Raw genomic sequence first — 21,256 nt, 5'->3', positions numbered from 1 at the left:
AAAAAGAAAGTACACTCATCCGAAAAACACACATTAAATAGGAAATTATTATCATTGGCCACTCGTTCACTCATAGTTTCGAAAAATTGCAAGCGACGGTCAAAATCGTCTTCGTTGAGTTCTTGTACCAACTGAATTTTGTACGGGTGGAACTTATTTCCACTTTTTCTGCAGTTGAGTACATCATAATTGTTAAAAAGTTTAACAATATTGAGAAGAACTTCAACGCACAAGTCACAGAACAGCTATCTAGCAACTACCGCACCTGATCGTCCAACCTTGTGGCAAGTGAAAAAATGCGTATAAACATCTAGAAATAATAAGAAAAAACAGCAAATTGGACGAAGGAATTTATCCCTATCATTTACTCTGATAAATGGTTAAATAAGCTTTTCAAATTTCAATCCTTCATATTTTCTCAATGACTCTATCGATTTTCAAAAACGAAGCGGGAAAGAATAGAGAATAGAAAGCCCTTTTCATTGCGGTACCACTTGACCCCCCTTCCCATTTGAAAAAAAACTGGGGGATGACACCCCCGCTTAGAGGGTTGAAGATTTTGCAATCATTTTTGGGACAAAAGTTGTCCCCCTCGCAAACAAAATCGACGTGTTTTTGAATTTTTTGAAAAAAAATTACTCTGGCTGTTATGCCTTGCGGAACGTTTTCGATGGGCCACCCTGTATGATATTTTATTATAGTTAATCACTGTTTATCCTTTAAACAAAGTTTATACAAACGGTGCAAGTGGGCATATCATTCTACATTCTACATTCTACAACCCTGTATAATAAGTCAAATACTAATGTTTATAATAAGTCAAATATTAATGTTTATAATAAGTCAAATACTAATGTTTATAATAAGTCAAATACTAATTAAAGTTGATTTATTTATTTACAGTTTGCTAAAAAATCATGGAAATAGAGCTAAAAATAAAAAAAAATTACATTTTAAACCTGACCAAAAATTTTTCGGTTGCGTTTTTCTGAGTGTATTTTCAGGGCATTTTAGTTCATATACCATTATTTTTATACATTTCTCCTCTATAAAGTTAATGACAACATTATTGTTAGTCCTTTCAAAGGGGATTGTAAGGCCTTATTCTTATTTCCATTGTTCGCATATAATATAGGGTGAGTCTTAAATAAGTGCAAACATTTTTTTAAATTTCTTGAAAATCCACACAAGATCCAGTGGTTCTCAAAATTTTAGCAATTTTTTTTTAATTTTTAATATAATAACCGATTTGCTTTACTCGGTTATTTTGAATTTATTTGAAAAACGTTTTATTTATGGATATCAGCCCTGAAAAAAACTTATTTAAGAGTCACCCTGTATATGTTGAATTTTTTCTTTAATAAAAACATTGTAAATTAAAAAAAAAACAAAAATTATTGTGCTAATAAATATTTATTTCCTAATAGATTATTTAAGTATATACATATTACAAAATTTTAATAATATTAGGACATTTTAGTATCACTGAAAATTTCTTTTATCAAAAGCATTTATTCATAAATTATTTAAAGGATAAGAAAAATACCGAAATACATTAAAATAACCACTAGCATAGCGCAACAAATATATTCTAGAGAATTTAAACCTATTGCCTATCTAATGCACAGTCAATATATATATTTTTTGAGCATTGGATGTATTCTGCCCTTTTGTGCAATACACATTCCCAATTAATCTTTCTTGGTGGATATTTTATACTAGGTTGTTCGTACTTTTAGATATTTTTAGATAAGTTTTTATCGCTCCCTAGTACCACATATTTTTTTTAATTGTTATACGCAATTCTCGTGAGCTTTAAGTTTGTTTATCGATTTTCGTTTAGTAATGAAGATCGATAATCAAATTTAATCGGAATCTCCTGCATCCATCTCTTCGGCTTCTAGGCTCGTTTCTAGGCTACCCTAGTCAATTTAAGGCAATCTAAATCTTATACAAATATATGCTTCAACTACAGATGCAGAAGATGGAGAGACAGAGAAGGGTTTTATACCTCACTAGAAACAGTATTTTCACGAATTTCATCTAAAGAAGTTACAATCAGTATGGAATATTTTAATGCAAAAAAACAGTTCTTCCTGGATAATATAATTATTTATCTATAATATTTATCTGTAACTCACTTTTTCAACAACAAAAACGCCGCCTTTATACCTGGAGATCTCCAAATGGAATATACAGGGTGAGTCTTAAATACATAAGTGTAAATATTTTCAGGGCTGGCAGATCTCGATAAAAGAAAATATTTTCTCTTTACCATTTTTCAAATAAGTCCCAAATAACCCAGTTATTTAAGTTTAAAATTTAAAAAAAAAAGATTTTTTTTAAATTTTGAGAGCCACCGGATTTTTTCTGTATTGCATCCCTTTTATTGCCGTAACCATAGAGTAAAGCCGTAACTATGGTAATATCAGAGATTAAGAAATTACACGGTGGGGAAATTTGCGGTGAACAGGCATGTACAGATCTAAAAAGTTTTCTTAAAATATACTGGGAAATTTAAAAAAAAATGCACTATTTTCAACATCTTTTTTAGCGAAAAAAACCTCATAGACGTGTTCCTGGGGTCCAAATATACCACCCCTGAAAATATTTGCACTTATTTAAGACTCACCCTGTATAAAAATCAAATTGACTACATTTTTATTAAGAGCCGTTGTAAGAGTTCAATTCAGTCAACTAAAACCACCCAGAGCTGATTGTCGATCCACCAACTTCTATAATCAACCTTACCTGGAGAGTATCCCGTCTCGTACCATGATGATGCTGCCGTCTCGTGCCATGCTAGAGTGACAAACACCTAGGGTTTTCGGGAAAGACTAGATGATGAACTAAATAACCAATAATCAGTTTATTGGCAACATACAATCCTCTACAAATAGATGAGAAAATTTTAAGAACGTAACGCTAAATAACATAAAGGAAACCTAACCAAGGGCAGAGCGCAATAAACAACATTGGATCTCAGAAAATGCCTTACTACTTATCGAAGAAAGGTGCAAACTGAAAGCAAAAGCTCTAAAGAATCATAAAGATCCCGGATCTTTTAACCTCCTCTCTAGAGCTATTCAAAAAGAATGTCGTAGAGTTTAAATAATTTTTATGATAGCATTTGTTCCGAAATACAAATACATGCAAACACCTCAGAAACAACAGGTTTGTTCTCCAAAATAAAACAAATAACGGGTAAGTTTGCGCCCAGAACATGGGTAATTCACGATGTGGACACACAACTTTTGACAGAAATTGAAAAAGTTATCGAGATATGGAGGAGATACTGCGAAGCGACTGTATAGCGAAGCGACCTATGTGCCACCCGTCCAAAACACGATAACAGAGGAACCAAACATTCTACTCTAAAGCAGAAGCAGCTATTGGAAAACTCGGCCAACAAAAATGTCCAGATATGACCCCATCACTGGCGTAATGGCCTCTCTACACTTGCCAAAATGCATGTGCCAATACGCTGGCCAATGCCTTGGGCCAATCGACTATCGGTCATACTGGCAGCATTGGTCGAGTTGGCCCAAGCATTGGCCACCGATCCGTCTGTTGTCGTTTTTTCAAGACACATCAAAGGGATGAGTTGGTGTTGGCGCATGCAAATACGTCCACATGTCTGCACTGGTCGGTGATATTTTGCTGTGTGTATACAGGGTGTCCCAATATTCCCAGGACAGAGAACTACTATTTATTTTTGGAGTCAAAATAAGTTCATTGGACACAAGGCAGGCGGCCATTCCGAGCGAAACTAAACCTAATCTAAGAATATACCTAGAAAGAAACGGTAACTAAACGAAAAAGGTTCATCGGCCACTATAGGAACGATTTTTGCTTGGTAGTCAGCTAAGTTAGCTGCGTTTTTGTATTGTGGCTCTGCTATGATAGAACTAATCGCTGCGAAAAATTCGCTGGGACCTGTCACGAACTAAAACGAGCGAAACTAAACTAAGCTAAGAATATAGAAAGAAACAGTAACTAAACGAAAATAAGTTTCATCGGCCACTGGGAACGATTTTTGCTTAGTAGTCAGCTAAGTTAGCTGCTTTTGCGTATTGTATCTCTGCTATCAGAGAATTAATCACTGCGAAAAATTCGCTGGAACCTGTCACGAACTAAAACGAGCGAAACTAAACTACGATTTAAATCTTCGTTCATATATTTTCGTTTAGTTTCACTCAAGTGGCCGCTGATGCATTTAAAAGTATGGGAGCTGATTTTTACAAATCTTATATGCCCTTGGCTTAGTTTAGTTTTGTTCGCAGTGGCCGCCCGCCTTTAACCTCTATAGAAAAGTGCTTCGTTTGGCCGTTAAAGGACATCAAGATTTAAAAAAATGAACATATTTTTTAAGAACCGATATTCCGATTTGAACTAGATGGTGTTTCTATGTTTTGCTAAATGCTTTAACATTTTACCATCACAAAAAATGAGAAAAAGTACGGGAAGGGTGTGAACTACCCCCACCTCTAATCAATAATAATCATAATCTATAATTTTAATAAAAATATTTTACCATTTTACCGACCACTCTTTTTCTTCCTTCTTTCTTCCTTAAACTTCCTCCTTTCTTCCTTAAACTTCCTAGTATTTACTACATTTTCTCTTGTAAAGTTTTGTCTCTTTGTCACTTCGTACAGTTTTGAGAAAAAAAAATTGGATTTTTTTCCAAAGCAGACCTACAAGATATACAGGAAGTCTCAATATTCCGCGGACATAGAACAAATACGTATTTTTACATACGTATGTTTCCCCCTAGACAAAAATGCCTCGTTTATCCGTTAGAGGGCAACAATAAAAAAATAAACCCATACATTAATTAATTTAAAATTTATGAAGCTTATTGTCAGATATCATTTGTGAAACTAATATTAAATTTCATATTTTTGCCAAATAGATTATTACCACATACTAGATTTTATGCGCCCTGATAGAGAAAATAACGTCAACGGTTTTAAATAACCTTTATTTTAAAGATTTATTTTTCGTTGGCAAATACCCAGGCTTATTTCAAAACATGTTTTTTTTTTCATACTATGAAATCTTTTATCTGAGTGTAAAATTTATAAACCCCTCGTCCTCCATATAATATTCCTGATTACTATATATGATTACTACGAGTTTAAACATTCAAAATGATATTTTTTTCTCACTTAAAATAACTTACGTCTAAGAATAAATAATATATATAACATAAATAAATAAATAAATATGTTTATTTCCTTTAGGACGCCCAAGCTCGCTATCTTCATTATATACAAATACGTATCTAGAAAAAAAACTAATGATATAGCATCATGATGTGATGTGTGTAATTATTTGGAAAAAATAAATTTGGAGACCTTATTATTTACATTAGTATATATGTTACCTGTTACAGACCATACATGTAAAACAGCCCATATACAAAAGGACTAGCCCATATGTAAATGAACACTCAGATTCGTATTGTACTAAAAAAAATAACCCCCCTATGTGTCGACGAAAAGAAAAATCAGGAGATGAAAACTGTTTGGAAATGACTGAGGATTTTGAAAATAATTTTTATTCTAAGAGTAGTCAGTGGCGTGCCATTTTTTCTTTCAAAAATATTCAATGTAATAACCATAGGGCCGCTACTAGATGAAGTAAATGAAATTGTACATCAAAATAGGCATTTTGATGCGTAGAAAACGCGTATCATGTTTCATAAAGAGATCTATCTTTGAATAGGTCCAGGAAACAACCCCTTAAATGTTAGTTAGGTTTAAAACACCATGTCACTAAGGAACACCCTGTATATACGGTCTGTTATCGCATATGGTCTATAACATATACAAGACGTCTCATAGTATCCCTATTCCTAAGAAATACCGTATGATCGAAAAAAAAACGGCGTCCAGTTGGCTGGGAAATGACGATCGATGACATTTCCTATAAATTTACATATAAAAAGAGAGCAATCTTCATCTCATAGCCATCGCTGACGTCGTTTTTTTTTCGATCATACGGTACTTCATTTTCTTACAATGCAAACAGCCTGATATACTGTTCGTCCTATCAATTATAATTATATTAAAATTGATATTCATTTTATTTAAGTAGCAAGTAGCAATATATGAGTTTGATGCTGTATTTATTTAATGCTCTTGACTTTAACAAGACTACTACACTTCTATCGAGATTTTAAATATTCACATTCATTCTCTTTATATCAGTATATCACAATTCAGAGTTTGTTTTAAATGACACCCTAAAGTCAACATTTTATTATTTGTTGTAAATTAGTTGATTAGTAACTTAGGCAATAATGAAAAAATGGACAAGTAGAAAATTTTTTAAATTGATTAGTAAGTTGTCGAGCGAGAGAAAGGACGATTTCGACAGAGGACATCCAAAAAATGACAGAAAATACCTTAAACATCTATCTACTTGTGAATAAAAATGACAACCGCCATATTCTCTCGTTGGGCAGACTGTAGGTACATTTAAACGATACCCTTCTTAGATACATCAATTTTTGTCATTAATGACACCCTGTTTATACAGGGTGAGTCTTAAATAAGTGCAAATATTTTCAGGGCTGGTAGATCTGGGTAAAAGAAACATAGTTCCTCTTTACCGTTTTTCAAATAAGTGCAAAACTGAGTTATTTTACTTTGAAAATTTCCAAAAAAATATTTTTCGCTTAAATTTTGAGAACCACACGGGATCTTTTCTGGGGTTTCTTTCTTGTAAATTTAATCTACTACGTATGTTGCCATATTCAAGAAATTGTGTTTTTTAACTAAAAACTAAAAAAAAATCCAAAAAATGAGTCAAAAATTTCAATTTTTTGACTAATTAACACATCATAATTGTGTTGAGTTCTGGGGACGAAATATACTACCCCTGAAAATATTTGCACTTATTTAAGACTCACCCTGTATTTTAATTTACATTTCTAGTTATTTATAGGTATAGTTTTAGCTGCAGATTTCAAGTTTTTTTATTCTACATTTATTTTATTAAGCAACTATCTGTGTTACTTAATAAAATAATACTACAAATCTACTTTCAACAGAAAAAAAATTCAAAACTAATTGAAAATATAATTCAAATTATTTTCTGATTGCTTTCGAACTAGTTTTTCATTTGTATTGTTTTTCCTCCCTTTTTGTCACATTCATTTTACAATGGATGCACAGACAAAGCCTACTATTCAACTTCTATTTTCTCATCTTTTTCTTCACTATCATCATCAACCTTTCCACAATCATCTGTAGTGACTATAACACCGACAGGTTGGTGAAAACTCACACAACCCATGGGACTAGGTAGTTTAACTTTTCTAGAAGGCTTCTTTAACAACTCTTCTATAGAATACGGATTCTTCTTTGGTTGGTTCTTGACCTCTTGGTCTTCTACACTAGTGTCTTTCTGTCCCTTTTCATTATAATTCGGTGAATTATCTCTTTCGAACACTTGGGGTCTGTATGGGACTATCAGGTTGTTAAAACTGGACCAGGATGGACTTTCTAGAGTGTGAGTGGTAGTTACTACGTGGAGTTGTTGGTGAAGTGATGTTAACCGAGTAACTTGGGGGTAAGATGAAGTCTCGTGCAGAGTTGGAAAATACGAGATCGTCGGGTTTAGTGTTGTGGAGGTGTGTTTAGTATAGGGATCCGATCTGAGAGTAGCATCTGAAACAGGAAAAGTGTGTTTTAGTTGGAAAAATAGACGTATATAAATAGAGATAATATGTACAGGCGGGTGTCCCATTTTAGTTGAAATCTTACGGTATCTCCGTTATTACTAAAGATATATACTTATACTATTATTATTAGATTAAGCATCTTGCTCAAAATATACCGGATGCGTCTCAAAAGTGGCTCACCCCTATAACTTTTTTATTTTTTCAGATAAATTAACGAGATTTGGTATGTTAGTATATGACATAAATTAGGATTAATTGACGTATTCAATTGTTTTCAGTCACTTCTTGTTTCACCGGAAATGACTACAACTTTTGATTTTTAAATAGCATCATCGGTATTATTTACTTTACTTGATAGGAAATGACACTTTGAATAGAATGACATGATACGCTTCAAAAAACATTGTAGTTTAAATTTCAATCTATAGAGTGCCATGGCTGTGTTAAAAACACTAATTTTTAATAAAGGAGCCTTGGAAAAATAAATTCGATAGTCTAATGTTTTCAGTGTCTCGTCCTGGTGGGTTAAAAGATGTCCAAATCGTATTCTTAATCCTATCTCAATGTTTTCAAATGAAACGAGGGTAGCTCATTTCTGCGAATAATTTGGTACCACACACTTGGTATTTGGAGTCAAATTGTTGTTATGAACCACACATGTTACAATTTTAAATAAACCATGTGCGAAAATGTCAAAATTTGGCATATGATATGTCATTCTATTCAGAGTGTCATTTTCTATCGAATAAAGTAAAAAAAAAATACCGAGGGTGCCATTAAAAATCAATAGTTGTAGTCATTTCCGGTGAAACAGAAAGTGCCCAAAAACAATTGAATACGTGAATGAATCCTAATTTATGTCATATATTATTATATCAAAACTCGTTTTTTATCTGCAAAATTAAAAAAGTTATATGGGTAAGCCACTTTTGAGACGCACCCGGTATTTCACGTAAATTAGTTAAAAGAATATCTAAAAGTTCCAGTAACTTAGATTTACGAATAGCGGTAGAGAGTTAAATTTCCCTGATTTATAAAAAAATTACTAGTGGCTCCCATGCAAAAAAAACAAGAGACAGATAGTACATATACTTTTAATAATTCCTTAGTTCCTTTTTTATCAATCATGGCCTACTAATAAATATGATCTTTTATTAAAAACTTTTAAATATGGCAGTAAATAGTGAAAATAAATATAGAGTGATATACTGGGTTGTTCACCACATACGACACGGAGTATTGTAGCTAAATGGTTAGATTTTTAAAAATTCTAAGTTTTGGGTTCGTTGAAGGAGTATTAGAGCTATAATTTAAAAATATTTTTACAAGAGACAGAGTGTCCCAAATAAATAAAAAAATATTAAAGTTGTATTTTTTAATTGGAACACCCTGTATTTTATTACATTTTTAGTTTCTACGATTAAAATAAAGGTAAATTTGATTAAGGTTTATTACACTTAAACCTTACCGTTTTTGAAATATTTTCAATTTTGTGAAATTGTAGTAAAATTTTAAGGCTCCTTTTCTCCAAGGGTATCAAAGTTTTTAATACTAAATATTCACTGAAGTTTATTTATTGATCAGTTATTGTGTTACAATAATAAAAATAATACTATTTCATACAGAGTGTCTAAAAATTTATTTTAAATAATTTCTAGCTTTAAACGGCAATAATTTGTTTAATTTAAATGGAACGCTCTGTATATTTTAGGAAAATCAGATGCACAATTTAATTGTCTATCAAATTGTATTATGCCACTTTTTACCTATCCCTTCAAGTTTTCGTAGAAAATGCATTTTCTTATAATTTAGACTTCATTTATCAATATACCCGTGGAATATTGTCATTTTAGATTGTTTGTTGTATTCAATTTAAAAAATTACAACTTTGATATTTTTCATTTATTTGGGACACTCTGTATCTTTTAAAAATATTTTTAAATTGTAGCTCTAATAGTCCTTCAATAAACCCAAAACTTACAATTTGTAAAAATCTAATCGTTTAGCTACAATACTCCGTGTCGTATGTGGTGGACAACCCTGTATATTTTTGAGAAGCTTATGGTAAGCCAGATCAAATAATTTATAAATATACAGGATATTCAATTTAAAAAAATCATAACTTTAGTTCATATCTTTAAAAATATAATTTTCTTAGAATAGCAGGCTGTGCCGCCGTATTCTACGTAAAAAGTTCTACAATAAACAGCTTTTACGAATGTTAAGATACTGTTAACAATAACAGAGATACGGGGGATTGGGTTAGAAAATTGCAAAATTTTCAAAAAGACCCTGTAGCTCGGAAACGAAGAGGGCTATGAAAATTTTGTTTACGGCGTCTTCCGTTTGACAAAAAAGTGGGACCGGTTTGTGCAAACCGCACCCTTCTATCTTTAATAACGGAGATACCGTATGATTTCAACCAAAATGGGACACCCTGTATAGATATATGTATAATATGGAGGGGGTCAGTTTTATGTAAATAAAATAACATTGTGCCACAAGTTCTTCATTAGATATGCAGCGTCCTCCAAAAAAAAACATATCTTAAACGAGCTTCTTATTGTTAGAAAATATTATGCTATTGTTTTTTACGTAGAGAATAATTATAATTTCTGTTAATTAATAAATAAGATCAAATATTTATGACACGCGTTTCTATACTAAAGACTCACGGGGTTCGTAATATAATATAAACATTAAATTTTACAGCTCATCCTGTTTATTTTCCGATATTTTCTTACCTGATCCCTGGTTGTGTTGCCTGGCGTGTCCCACTCCTGTTTCCTGGTGATCGGGCCAAACGCCGCTGTTCCTCAAAATCCTGTTCACCGAACTGACTGAGGGGATGTTGTGCGGCTCGCACACACGTTGGGCTATCAGCTGTTCCCGGATTTCCCATGCGAACATTCCCGGATTTTCCTGCTTGAATCGCAGGATTTTCTTTACTACTGTAGGTGTAGCGACTTGCTGCGAAAAAGAAAATACTTTAAATGTATTTTTAATATTATTTTTGCTAGAAAGCAAAGCTTTTATATTAAATACAATAAAATATAGAGCAGACTACTACAACAGACGATATAGAAGGGGTGTGAGGAATTATTTCGAAAATAATTTGGTTAATCGATTTTGTTTATTTGGTAATTTGTTGTAGTGCTGAATGTGTACTTTACAAAACCGTATCGTTTTTAAAATTGATACTTTTTGTTCCAGAAATATTTGTTGTTAAATGTTTCAGAAAACAGAAAAAACATATGTCTTTTCTAGATTTTCCCAAATAACTCGAGATCTGTTAGAGATATCGGAAAACGGTTTGCGAGAGTCAATTCTACATAAAATGAACTATCAGTAAGAATATTTAAGTTGCGACCGGTTAAAAGAGACAAAAGTTGTGGAGAAAACTACAGTGTCTTGATTAGTTTCCGATTTATGTCATAAAAATTAAAATAATACTACTATATCCTCAAATAATACTACTATATCCGCAAAACTATTATATGCATTGCAACGTAAGTTGGTCGTTTTATATTTTTGTTTATAATTTTTTTTTATAATCGACCAATTAAACCGTTTTTAATAAAATTGGCCATGCAGTTTTTAGAATTTTTCTAACCTTTCTATATAGATTTCGCATATGGTGGGGTTGCTAGTCCTCCATCGAGCGCCTCCCCAGGTGGCGGATAGGGGAACGCCTCCCAGATATGGGTGGTACCGGAGAAATGAAATATCCGGGGCGGACCAAAACTAGCATGCCATAGAGAAGCAGCTGTGTCATTACTGGGTCGAAGCTATCGAAGAAACTTCAATCAAGGTTCGATGCCAGAAAATCGTAAGCGGAGCTGTAGCAGCAGAATGGTTACGACACTGCGATGCAGAAGGGCAGGGGAATCCACTGCATTAATCTCCCAAGAAAGTCATGCGTGATGTCATTTAACATAGAGCCTCGGATGCTGTCACGCAGTCCGGGTGACGACTGGCGCTTCTGCGATTCCGGGTCGCAAAGTGAAAAGTCAGCTACCGGCCTCATGATTGTGAAATTGTGAATGATCAGGCATGGTGTGGAAAATTAGCTACTGGTCATCAGAAACTCCAGATGAGAAACATTGGTACGTGGAATGTGCGGGGCTTGAAGACAATAACGGGTAAACTAGCAATCATCAAAAGCGAGTTGTCAAGGTACAGAATCGAAATTGCGGGACTGGCGGAAACACACTGGCTAGGGTAGGGCTACTTCAAAACCTCTAATGGAAATTATGTCTATTTCTCTGGCAATGACAAACAAACATTCACAGGCGTAGCCATTTTGATATCAGCCAGAATCCATAAATCCGTCATAGAATTTAGAGCTGTAAACGACAGAATAGTTCTCCTTAGACTAGACGGCAAACCTCATAAATTCAACATCATTCAAATATATGCACCGACAGCAACGGCAGAGAACAATGAAATCGAAGAATTCTACAATAAATTAGAACTTACCATCAGGAATATACCAAACAAAGAACTGACATTAATTTGCGGCGACTTTAACGCAAAAGTTGGGAACATTAAAATGAATGATGATCTAAAAAATATCCTTGGAAAATACAGCTTGGGAGAGAGGAATGAAAGAGGAGACCGTTTAATCGAATTTGCCATCAATAACAGCTATTCTATAATGAACACTAGATTTAAACACCACATTCCCAGACTCTATACTTGGAGAAGCCCTGGAGACAGAACACGGAATCAAATAGACTACATATTGACCAACACCCGCTGGAAATCCTCCATTCAAACAGCACGTACATTACCAGGGGCAATATGTGGATCAGACCATCAGCTCCTATTTGCCATAATAAAACTTAAACTCAAAACACCCTTCAACACCAACAAGATTAATAAAAAGAAACAGCGAAGAAATTCTCCAAGGAACCCAGGCTTTCCTGACTATCTCAACAGAAAATACAACAGCCCAAGAAATATGGGAAGCTGTCAAAAAATTGACAACAACTGCAACAGGGTCAGAAAAAGAAGATCAACCGATAAAACGAAAACACTGGTTATCGAACGAGACATTCCAGATCATCGAAGACTTCCACCGGAAAGGCATACACACAGAAGAAGAGAAAGAAGAACTAAAATACCTGAATAAGGCAATAAAGCAAGGAGCAAGAAGAGACAAACAACAATTTTACTCTGATATATGCAAAGAAATCGAGGGACACAGTCTAAATAACCAACCAAGAGACCTCTTCAAAAAAATAAAATATATTACCAGGGACTTTAAAGCCAGAAATTGGGCAATCGAAGATCAAAATGGAACTTTAAGAACCAAAAAAGAAGACATTATTGAGGTGTCGAGATCATATTGCGAAGATTTATACAAAGACAGTGAAGAATATAACTATGTCGACCACCACGAAAATTCAGAGAAAGAACCGGACATCCTTAGAAGTGAAGTTGAATTGGCCATAAACAAATTAAAATACCATAAAGCACCAGGTTCAGACTTAATGACAGCAGAAATAATAAAAGCCGTTAATAATTAAAGCCGAACCTGGATTAGAAATGCTTCATCTGATCTGTAATAAAATATGGCACACAGGAGAATGGCCCGACGACTGGACACACTCCACCATTGTCACTCTCCACAAGAAAGGGAGCATACATAAGTGCAGCAACTATCGTACAATTTCCCTCATCTCACATGCCAGTAAAGTAATGTTGCAAATTATAAATGAAAGACTGAAAGCTTTTCTAGAAAGAGAAATTCCAGCAGAACAAGCAGGTTTCACCAAGGGCAGAGGCACTCGGGAACATCTTCTGAATATGCGCCTAATCATAGAGAAAGCAAGGGAATTCAACATCTCTCTTTATATTTGTATCGTAGACTATAAAACAGCTTTCGATAAAGTCAGATGGCATCACCTGTGGAAAATCTTAAAGGAAGTGGGGGTACCGCAACACCTTATTTCACTTATCATTCAGTTGTATCAGCACATTACAGGATCAGTTAGAATACTGGATTCAGCTTCAAAGGAATTTTCCCTCGAACAAGGAGTCAGACAGGGGTGTATATTGTCTCCTCAACTATTTAACATATACGGAGAATACATAATGAGAAGGTCGCTAGAAACATGGGTAGGAGGCATTTCAATAAATGGCCAAAAAATAAAAAATCTACGCTTTGCAGATGATACAGCACTACTCGCTAACAGTCATAAAGAGTTAATCAATTTAGTAAATAGAGTAGAAAACGAAAGCAATCGGCTCGGTTTGGAACTAAATACGTAAAAAAACTAAATCATGATAGTTGATCGGCAACATAACAACCATCCAAATATAAGTCATATCGACCGTTTTGAAGTCGTTAAGTCATACGTATACCTGGGATCACTATTGACAAATACAGGCACATCGGAAGAAGAGGTGAAGCGTAGGTGCAACATGGCAAAGGTAGCTGTTGGGAGACTGACCAAGATCTGGAAAGACCGCCAGATTTCAAGAGCCACCAAAAACCGGCTAGTCAACTGTTTGGTACTCTCCAATATTGGCGTCCAGTTGGCTTGGAAATGACGATCGATGACATTCCCTATATATAATTTTACATACATATAATATGACAGCGTTCTTCATTTCATAACCATCGCTGACGCCGTTTTTTCGATCGTACTGTGCAAGTTTTTTTGAGCTTGGAAACACAGTATTGTGTTTTGCTCAAAAAAACAGTATTGTGTTTCGACCGTATTGTGCAAATTGGAGACTTTGAGCCAAGCTCATATAAATTGTTTTTTTATATATAAATTTATCATATAAATTGTGTAATACTGTCATGTAATAAAATGATGGATTTAATTTGATTTAAACATTATGATCATAAATTTAGAGCATTTTCAAATAAAAGTTCGTTTTCAAAAAAAAACGTTTTTTTAATTAATTATTTTATTAATTAAAAACACAATACACATCCTTTCAACAAAAATCTTTCTAATACGAAGTCATCGTAATCTCATATTATGTATTTGCAAACGGTTCAGCCGAATCACCTAAAAAAATGGTAGCTTAAACTGTTTCATACGATAAGAGTCAGCGACGTGACACTTACAACGCCCTCTAACGTCGGTCCATTGTACTCGACGCGTGTCTCTTGTCCGTTAACCGCCTGTTTATATGGTGTCACAGTTGAAACTGGACAACAACCCCTCTTCAGTATGAGAAACGGGGTTAGAAAATCAGGGTTGGTTACACTGGCTACACAGCAAATTAATAATGTATTACACGATTTTTCAACTATTTATAGTTTTCAATTTTCCATTTAAATTTCAACTGACATACACATAGGTCTAAAATCTCTACAGGGTGGCCGACCGCACAGAAAAAGAGTTCCATATGAGGTTTTGTGTTTCAGATTTCCACTTTCCATATTTTGTAAATATGCAGGCAATGGTAGCGCACGTTTTAAAAATAATGAATTTACAGGAGCGATTCAAATAATTTTTTACACCAAACTTGTAGTTGTTTCTTCAATGGAATACTTATATATGTATACTTGTTTGTTTAGAAGATTTATCATTAGTTACGTTAGTGTAAAATTTATTATTTCATTTGGTTTGTCTTATTATTATTTAATTTTTTATGAAAAGCTGTTAAAAAAAAGACGAGTTTAGATAGATTTAATTTTCTTTTTTTAAATTCTTCTTCTTCTTTAAATTCTTTAAAAAGTAAAATATCTAGGTTATTTTGGTCTTATTTGAATAAACGGTAAAGAGAAAATATGTTTATTTTATAAAGATTTAGTACCAGCCCTGGAAATATTTGCACTTATTTAAGACTCACCCTGTATAATGAGATATAAACCACAACCCATCCCTTACTTGATGAGCCACTGTTATCTATTCTCCTCATCGTCGTAATACCTAGATAGCCCAAAAATAATTTTCAATTATCTGTGTCACACGAAATAACCTTACTAACCCCTATTTTTTCTATTTGAACCGTTTCGTCTGTATAAAATATATAAAGTAGTAAAGGAAATGGTTGGTCATTTTGATCGGTTATCTTTTTTACCAAATCGACGTTTTAAGGCACGAAGAGTCTCTAGAAATGGTTTATTTAATGATATCTCAATTATTTTTCGTGCCAGCTTTTTGTAAACTATAACGTTTTACCACAGATAACATAATAATAGTTTTAATTCAATATAAAATTCTGTTTCATTTAATCATCTTCAATAAAAGTCAAAGTAAATGTTGATTTTTTCTAATATTTTTGTATAAATATAAAATTGTTATATATAATCATAATCGTCATTCTCAGCTTATTTAACCATTTCCAATTATGGTGTAGCCTCCCTCACTCATTTAGATACTCTCTGTGTAGTTGGGCCCATTATTGTTCTATATTGTTGGCTATGCGGGTCCAAGTTCTTCTTCTTCAAGTACCGTCTCCTAACGGAGATTGGCAATCATCATGGCTATTTTGATTTTATTTGCGGCTACTCTAAATACTCCATTCGACGTCATTCCATACCATTCTCTGAGGTTCTTCAGCCATGTTCGTATTCTGCCCCGACTACGTCCTCCTTGGATTTTTCCTTCCATAATATTCTGGAGCCATTAGTATTTAGGACCTCTTGTAACATGTGCAAAATGTTCTAAGTTTTTTCGTCTTAAGGGTTTTATGTATTTCTTCTTCCTTCTTCATAAGGCGTAACACCTCGATATTTGTAACTGTATCGACTCAAGAAATCCGTAACATGCGACGATAACACTACCTTTCGAAAGCCACCAGTCTGTTAATTTCGGGTGTTTTAAGCGTCCACGCTTTGGCACCAAGTTTATATTTCTACTACAAAGAAATTTCTTTAGTTTTAAACAAAAGAATTTCTGGCTATCTCAATCCTGGACTGTATTTCTTGCGACTGTTCGGCAGTTTCATTTATTATTGTGCCCAAGTATTTGTAGTGTTGGAGTTTTTCTATTGGCGTGCTGCCTATGATATTGAAGTATTTACATTTTGGTCTTTTGTAATAATCATGAATTTTGTTTTCTTCAAATTCATATTCAGGCAATATTGTTTACATGATTCAGGCAATAATGATTTATTCTTTGCAGTAGGTTCTGCAGATCTTGACTATTGTCTGTCATTACTACTGCATCATCAGCGTATCTGATATTGTTGATTCGTTGACCATTCACTTTGATTCCCTCATCCCCCTCTTATCTCATCTAAGTTATCCCTGCTAATTTCCTAATATCATGGTTCCATCTCAGGTTTGGTTTTCTTCTACGTCTCTTAATTTCTTTTGTGAACATCTGTTGTCTATCCTTCTTGTCAGGTGTCCTACCCATTGCCACTTAAGGGATTTGATTCTATCGATGACATCTATTACCTGGATCGTATCCACTCTATTCTTTTACGGTCTTTCTTGGTTATCCTTAGCATATTTCGTTCCATTAAGCGTTGTGCAACTTGCAGTTTCCTGATAATGTCCATTTTAAGTGTCCAGGTTTCGCATGCATAGGTCATGACTGATAGTACACATTGGAATCGAATGTTTTCTTCTTTAGATAAAGTGGCAATCTAGATTTGGAGTTTTTTCCATAAGTACTCCATGCTAACTTAATTATTCGGTTGGTTTCTGGTAGTAGAGATCATGAGCTGTGTATTACTTGTCCCAAATATATGTATTCACCTATTTCCAGGTTTGTTTTATTTATTAGAATGTCTTTTCTGTCTACTCGTTCGTAGTACACTACTTTAGTTTTTGCTAAATTCATTTTTGTTTGTTGGCTGTATTTAGTTCGTTAATTTGTGTTTGTAGTTCTTCATGACTATTGGCAATTAGGTTCATGTCATCAGCGAATCTAAGATAGTTAAGATATTCTCCATCTATTTTTAATCCTTTGTTTTTGTTGGTCCGTCAACTAGACTGGACCAATAAAGGATTGTTATACATATAGTTATATTGTTAAATGTAATACCGTTACATTTTGTCATTGTAGGTATATCATTCTCTATTTACATATATCATAAATTATCACATTTTTTAATACATTTTATAGATATTTTTAAGTATTTGTTATGTCTTAAATCCCTATTTCTTCTGTTCTGTAATTTTCTGTTTGTTAAAAATAAAACATTCTTTTTCTTTTGCATTTTTATTGAAATCGTTGGCCAATTAAAAATATTTGCCAAAAATTACAATGAATTGAAAATATCTTAATTTGTTCTTTAATAAAACTGTTATTTAAATTTAATAAAAATGTGGAAATAGAAACTTTGTAAAATGTCCAACTATACATGTCTAAAACTTACCCAGAAATATTAACTTATAATAAAAATTATTATTAATATCATGAATTTCGGTAAAACTATTACATAAAAGAATGGGCATATAAACATATTTTTGCAATATGAAAAAGGATCTGTTACTTAATACACTTAAGATGCGAAATTTAAAAAATACAGTTTATTTCAATCACTAAAGAGATTTGAGAGGTTATGGCAATTCGCTCTATACTTTTGAAAAATTTTGATGTCAAAAAATTTCATACAGGCAAACTGATATGAAGTTTTTACGGAACAGTCGGCCAAATCTGTATATTCTCAGGTACAGATATATTTTAATAACAATTATTCCTTATTTGATGTTATACGCCTTATTTTGTTTCCACTGCGAAGTAGATTAGATAATGAGCTAGCCAGACAGATATTATTAACATTAAAAACACGATAATTACCAAAACTCTCGAACGAGGAACATTAATATAGCAGCTAAAACCGTGATAGAGTATATTGCCACTTGTTTTCTTTGTTTGCTCTAGTCTAATATTTGTCCAAAATCAAAGCCAAGACCGATTATTACTTTATAACACTGTTGATATACCGATAGCTGATTAATTGTTTCATTTCCTTTCATCTTTGATAGTTATAATTATTTATAGGAATCTTTTTCACAATAAAATAGGTAACTCTCACAACTATATATTAGAAAATATAAAGGGTGGACTAAACCTATTTCAAAAGATAGAAATAGATGACATGGGCTCGATTTCTGGGACATGTTTAAGGCATATAATAGATTGTCCATATTTTCACTGCAAGCCGATATACAGGGTCTTTTTGAATTTTCGACCATTTTTAAAATGTCATGTCCTATGACTTTTTATTTTGCGACATAATAAAATTCTGTTAAAACATTTTTAAGCAAGGTACTTTTTTAGCATAAACCAGTGGCGTAATTCATTTTTTCTATACTTAAGTTTTTTATGAGAAAAAAATATATATTATTTAAATGTAAATACTTCGCTATGAACTTCAAGAACTGCCCGTGCTTAGCCCTTTCCCACAATGTATAAAGTTGTGGGTATCTATTTCTAAAAATGGGTGAAATATTAGGTGTTTTTTCTTTACATCGAATTATCTTGGAACAATCATCTGCGTGCATTATTTGGTTTGGATCATATCGTTGTCAAATTTCTGCTGTTAATTCATTATTGCATTTTGATAGTATTCAAGTTGTATAAAATCATTATAAAACATTAAATTCAAATATGTATATATGAAAATTTGGGACGTCTAAGAAGTGGCAGGAGACTACTAAGCTAGCTTTTGCGCTTATTACACCAGTTGAATTAATAAATAGCTGTAACTCTGTGCGTGAAAGATGTTTAGTGTATACCCAATAGGGAGGTGCTCAGTGTGAACACGTTTGCTGAACATTTCTTTAGAAAATTACATTCGCCACTTAAAAAATACCGTCAATTTATTTTATTTCTTTGTGATTTGTCCATTGTGTTGTTTTTAATTGTAATTGGTAGCACTAATATAGATTGTTAATTTACTTTAGTCAAAATTCTTAATAAAAATATATAAAAATGAGAGAAATATTAGCTGTTTTATCTTTATATCGAAGCGGGTCTTGATTTTGTATTGACGTATTTGCCTAATTATCTTTTTTAATAGAATTTAGTATGGTATTATTGTTATGTATCTGCATAATTAAAGATTTTTGAAAAGATAAATTAAAAATCTATATTAGCATGTATTACTAATTACAATAATTAAAATGGATACAATAAACAAAGAACAAAATTAAAAAAGATAGTTTTCGGGTGACGAATATAGTTTTCTAAAATAAATCAGCAAGGATGTTCAAACGGAGCACCTCCCTGTTGAATACACAGTAAACATATTTCGCACACAGAGTTACAGCTATCTATTAGTTAAATTGGTGTAATAAGTCCAAAAGCTTGCCTAGTAACCTCCTACAATTCTTCTCTCCTCCCAATGGTTCTTCCCAAATATATAATAATAATAATAATAGCTCCCGTATATAGCGTTTAACGCCTTGGGAGTAGCAAGGTACAGCTTACCATGCTAGAGCCGTTCGGTGTACAAGGAAGGTAATGTGGCTAGCACTACGCTTCAACCGCCTATTATTACCTCAGGATTGTGAATCCCAAGTAGGGGAGAATGCCCAACAGTGAGACACATTTTTTTAAGACTGTAAATAATATTTTATTTATTCATGAAAATAAACTATTTTAGTATACTTTAAAGGCAACCACTCTCTCCTAAACATGTTTAATTAACTACTCTCATTGAGACAAAAACATGTCTTAAAATTAACAGTATTGTTATTATTGCATTTGTCTCATTGTTGGGCCCTAAGGTCTAACAGTAAGACAGAGGAAGTTTTAAACAAATAACTATTTATTAATTACTTAAAAATAGTTAAGAGTATTTATTTGAGTTTGGCATAAAACAAAGTAGAGCTGTCTTAAACAAAGAACTTAAAATATAAACACAAGTGCTAAAAATAATAATTAACTTAATCAACTAACAAAATAAAAAAAAAAGAGTTTCATAGATTTTTCTTGTTAATGTAACTTCGACTTAAAATAAAGAAAAACTCTGTTATATAATAATCAATAACATGATAGACATGTTCAACAATGCCAACGAGTGCCTAAAAGGTATTTATGTCCCAGTCTTAACGGGTGCACTGTCTGTCGGACACTGTCTCACTGTTGGGAAATATATTTTGTCTCACTGCTGGACATTAACACTAGTGGGCCATTTTGTAATTTATTTTATTCTAAAACTACTTGAACAAAAAAACTTAGAGGTATATTCTAAAAAAACATTCTAAACTTACCTCTCCACTAATGGATTTATTAAAATAACTAAGTGTTGTCTTACAGACTGAAGAAAACGCACGTGTTAAAAATTATTTTTCGCTTCAGAAATTGTATTGGATGCAGTTGACATATATCTCCCAACACTGCAGGTTCCATATCTGATACAAAATAGTTGGTATATAGGTAGTGTTTTTTTTACTCTCGAAACGGGAATTGGATTCGACGCGTTTTAAATGAAGGGGATTAAATGTCTCACTGTTGGACCTGTCTCACTGTTGGGCATTCTCCCCTACTCATTAAGGCTGAGTCGACCTAGGTACCCAAACTATTTTTATTTTTAATAAAAATAGTCGGCTGATGAAATGCCGGGTGTAGGATTCGAACCGACCACCTTGACATCGGTAGATGAGAGCCTGTACCTCTATGCCACGGGCAC

General features: G+C 33.1%; 1 protein-coding gene across 1 annotated transcript in view; it reads right to left on the bottom strand.

Annotated features, from left to right (window-relative positions):
- Positions 1-6,768: 6,768 nt before the first annotated feature.
- LOC115876535 (paired box pox-meso protein) overlaps positions 6,769-21,256 on the bottom strand; it is a 68,576-nt gene continuing 54,088 nt past the window's right edge. Inside the window, exons 4-5 of the mRNA XM_030892348.1 lie at positions 10,438-10,663; positions 6,769-7,679 (exon numbers count right to left, since the gene is read on the bottom strand). Coding sequence (XP_030748208.1) covers positions 7,195-7,679; positions 10,438-10,663 — 711 coding nt within the window. The 3' untranslated portion in view covers positions 6,769-7,194. The remainder of the gene's footprint in view (positions 7,680-10,437; positions 10,664-21,256) is intronic.

The sequence above is a fragment of the Sitophilus oryzae genome, unplaced genomic scaffold (genome assembly GCF_002938485.1).
Source record: "Sitophilus oryzae breed Bouriz unplaced genomic scaffold, Soryzae_2.0 scaffold_1436_pilon_pilon, whole genome shotgun sequence".
In the NCBI taxonomy this organism is placed as follows: Eukaryota; Metazoa; Arthropoda; class Insecta; order Coleoptera; family Curculionidae; genus Sitophilus; species Sitophilus oryzae.
The sequence above is the reverse complement of the archived record's forward strand: the minus strand, read 5'-3'. Positions and strand labels throughout refer to the sequence as shown.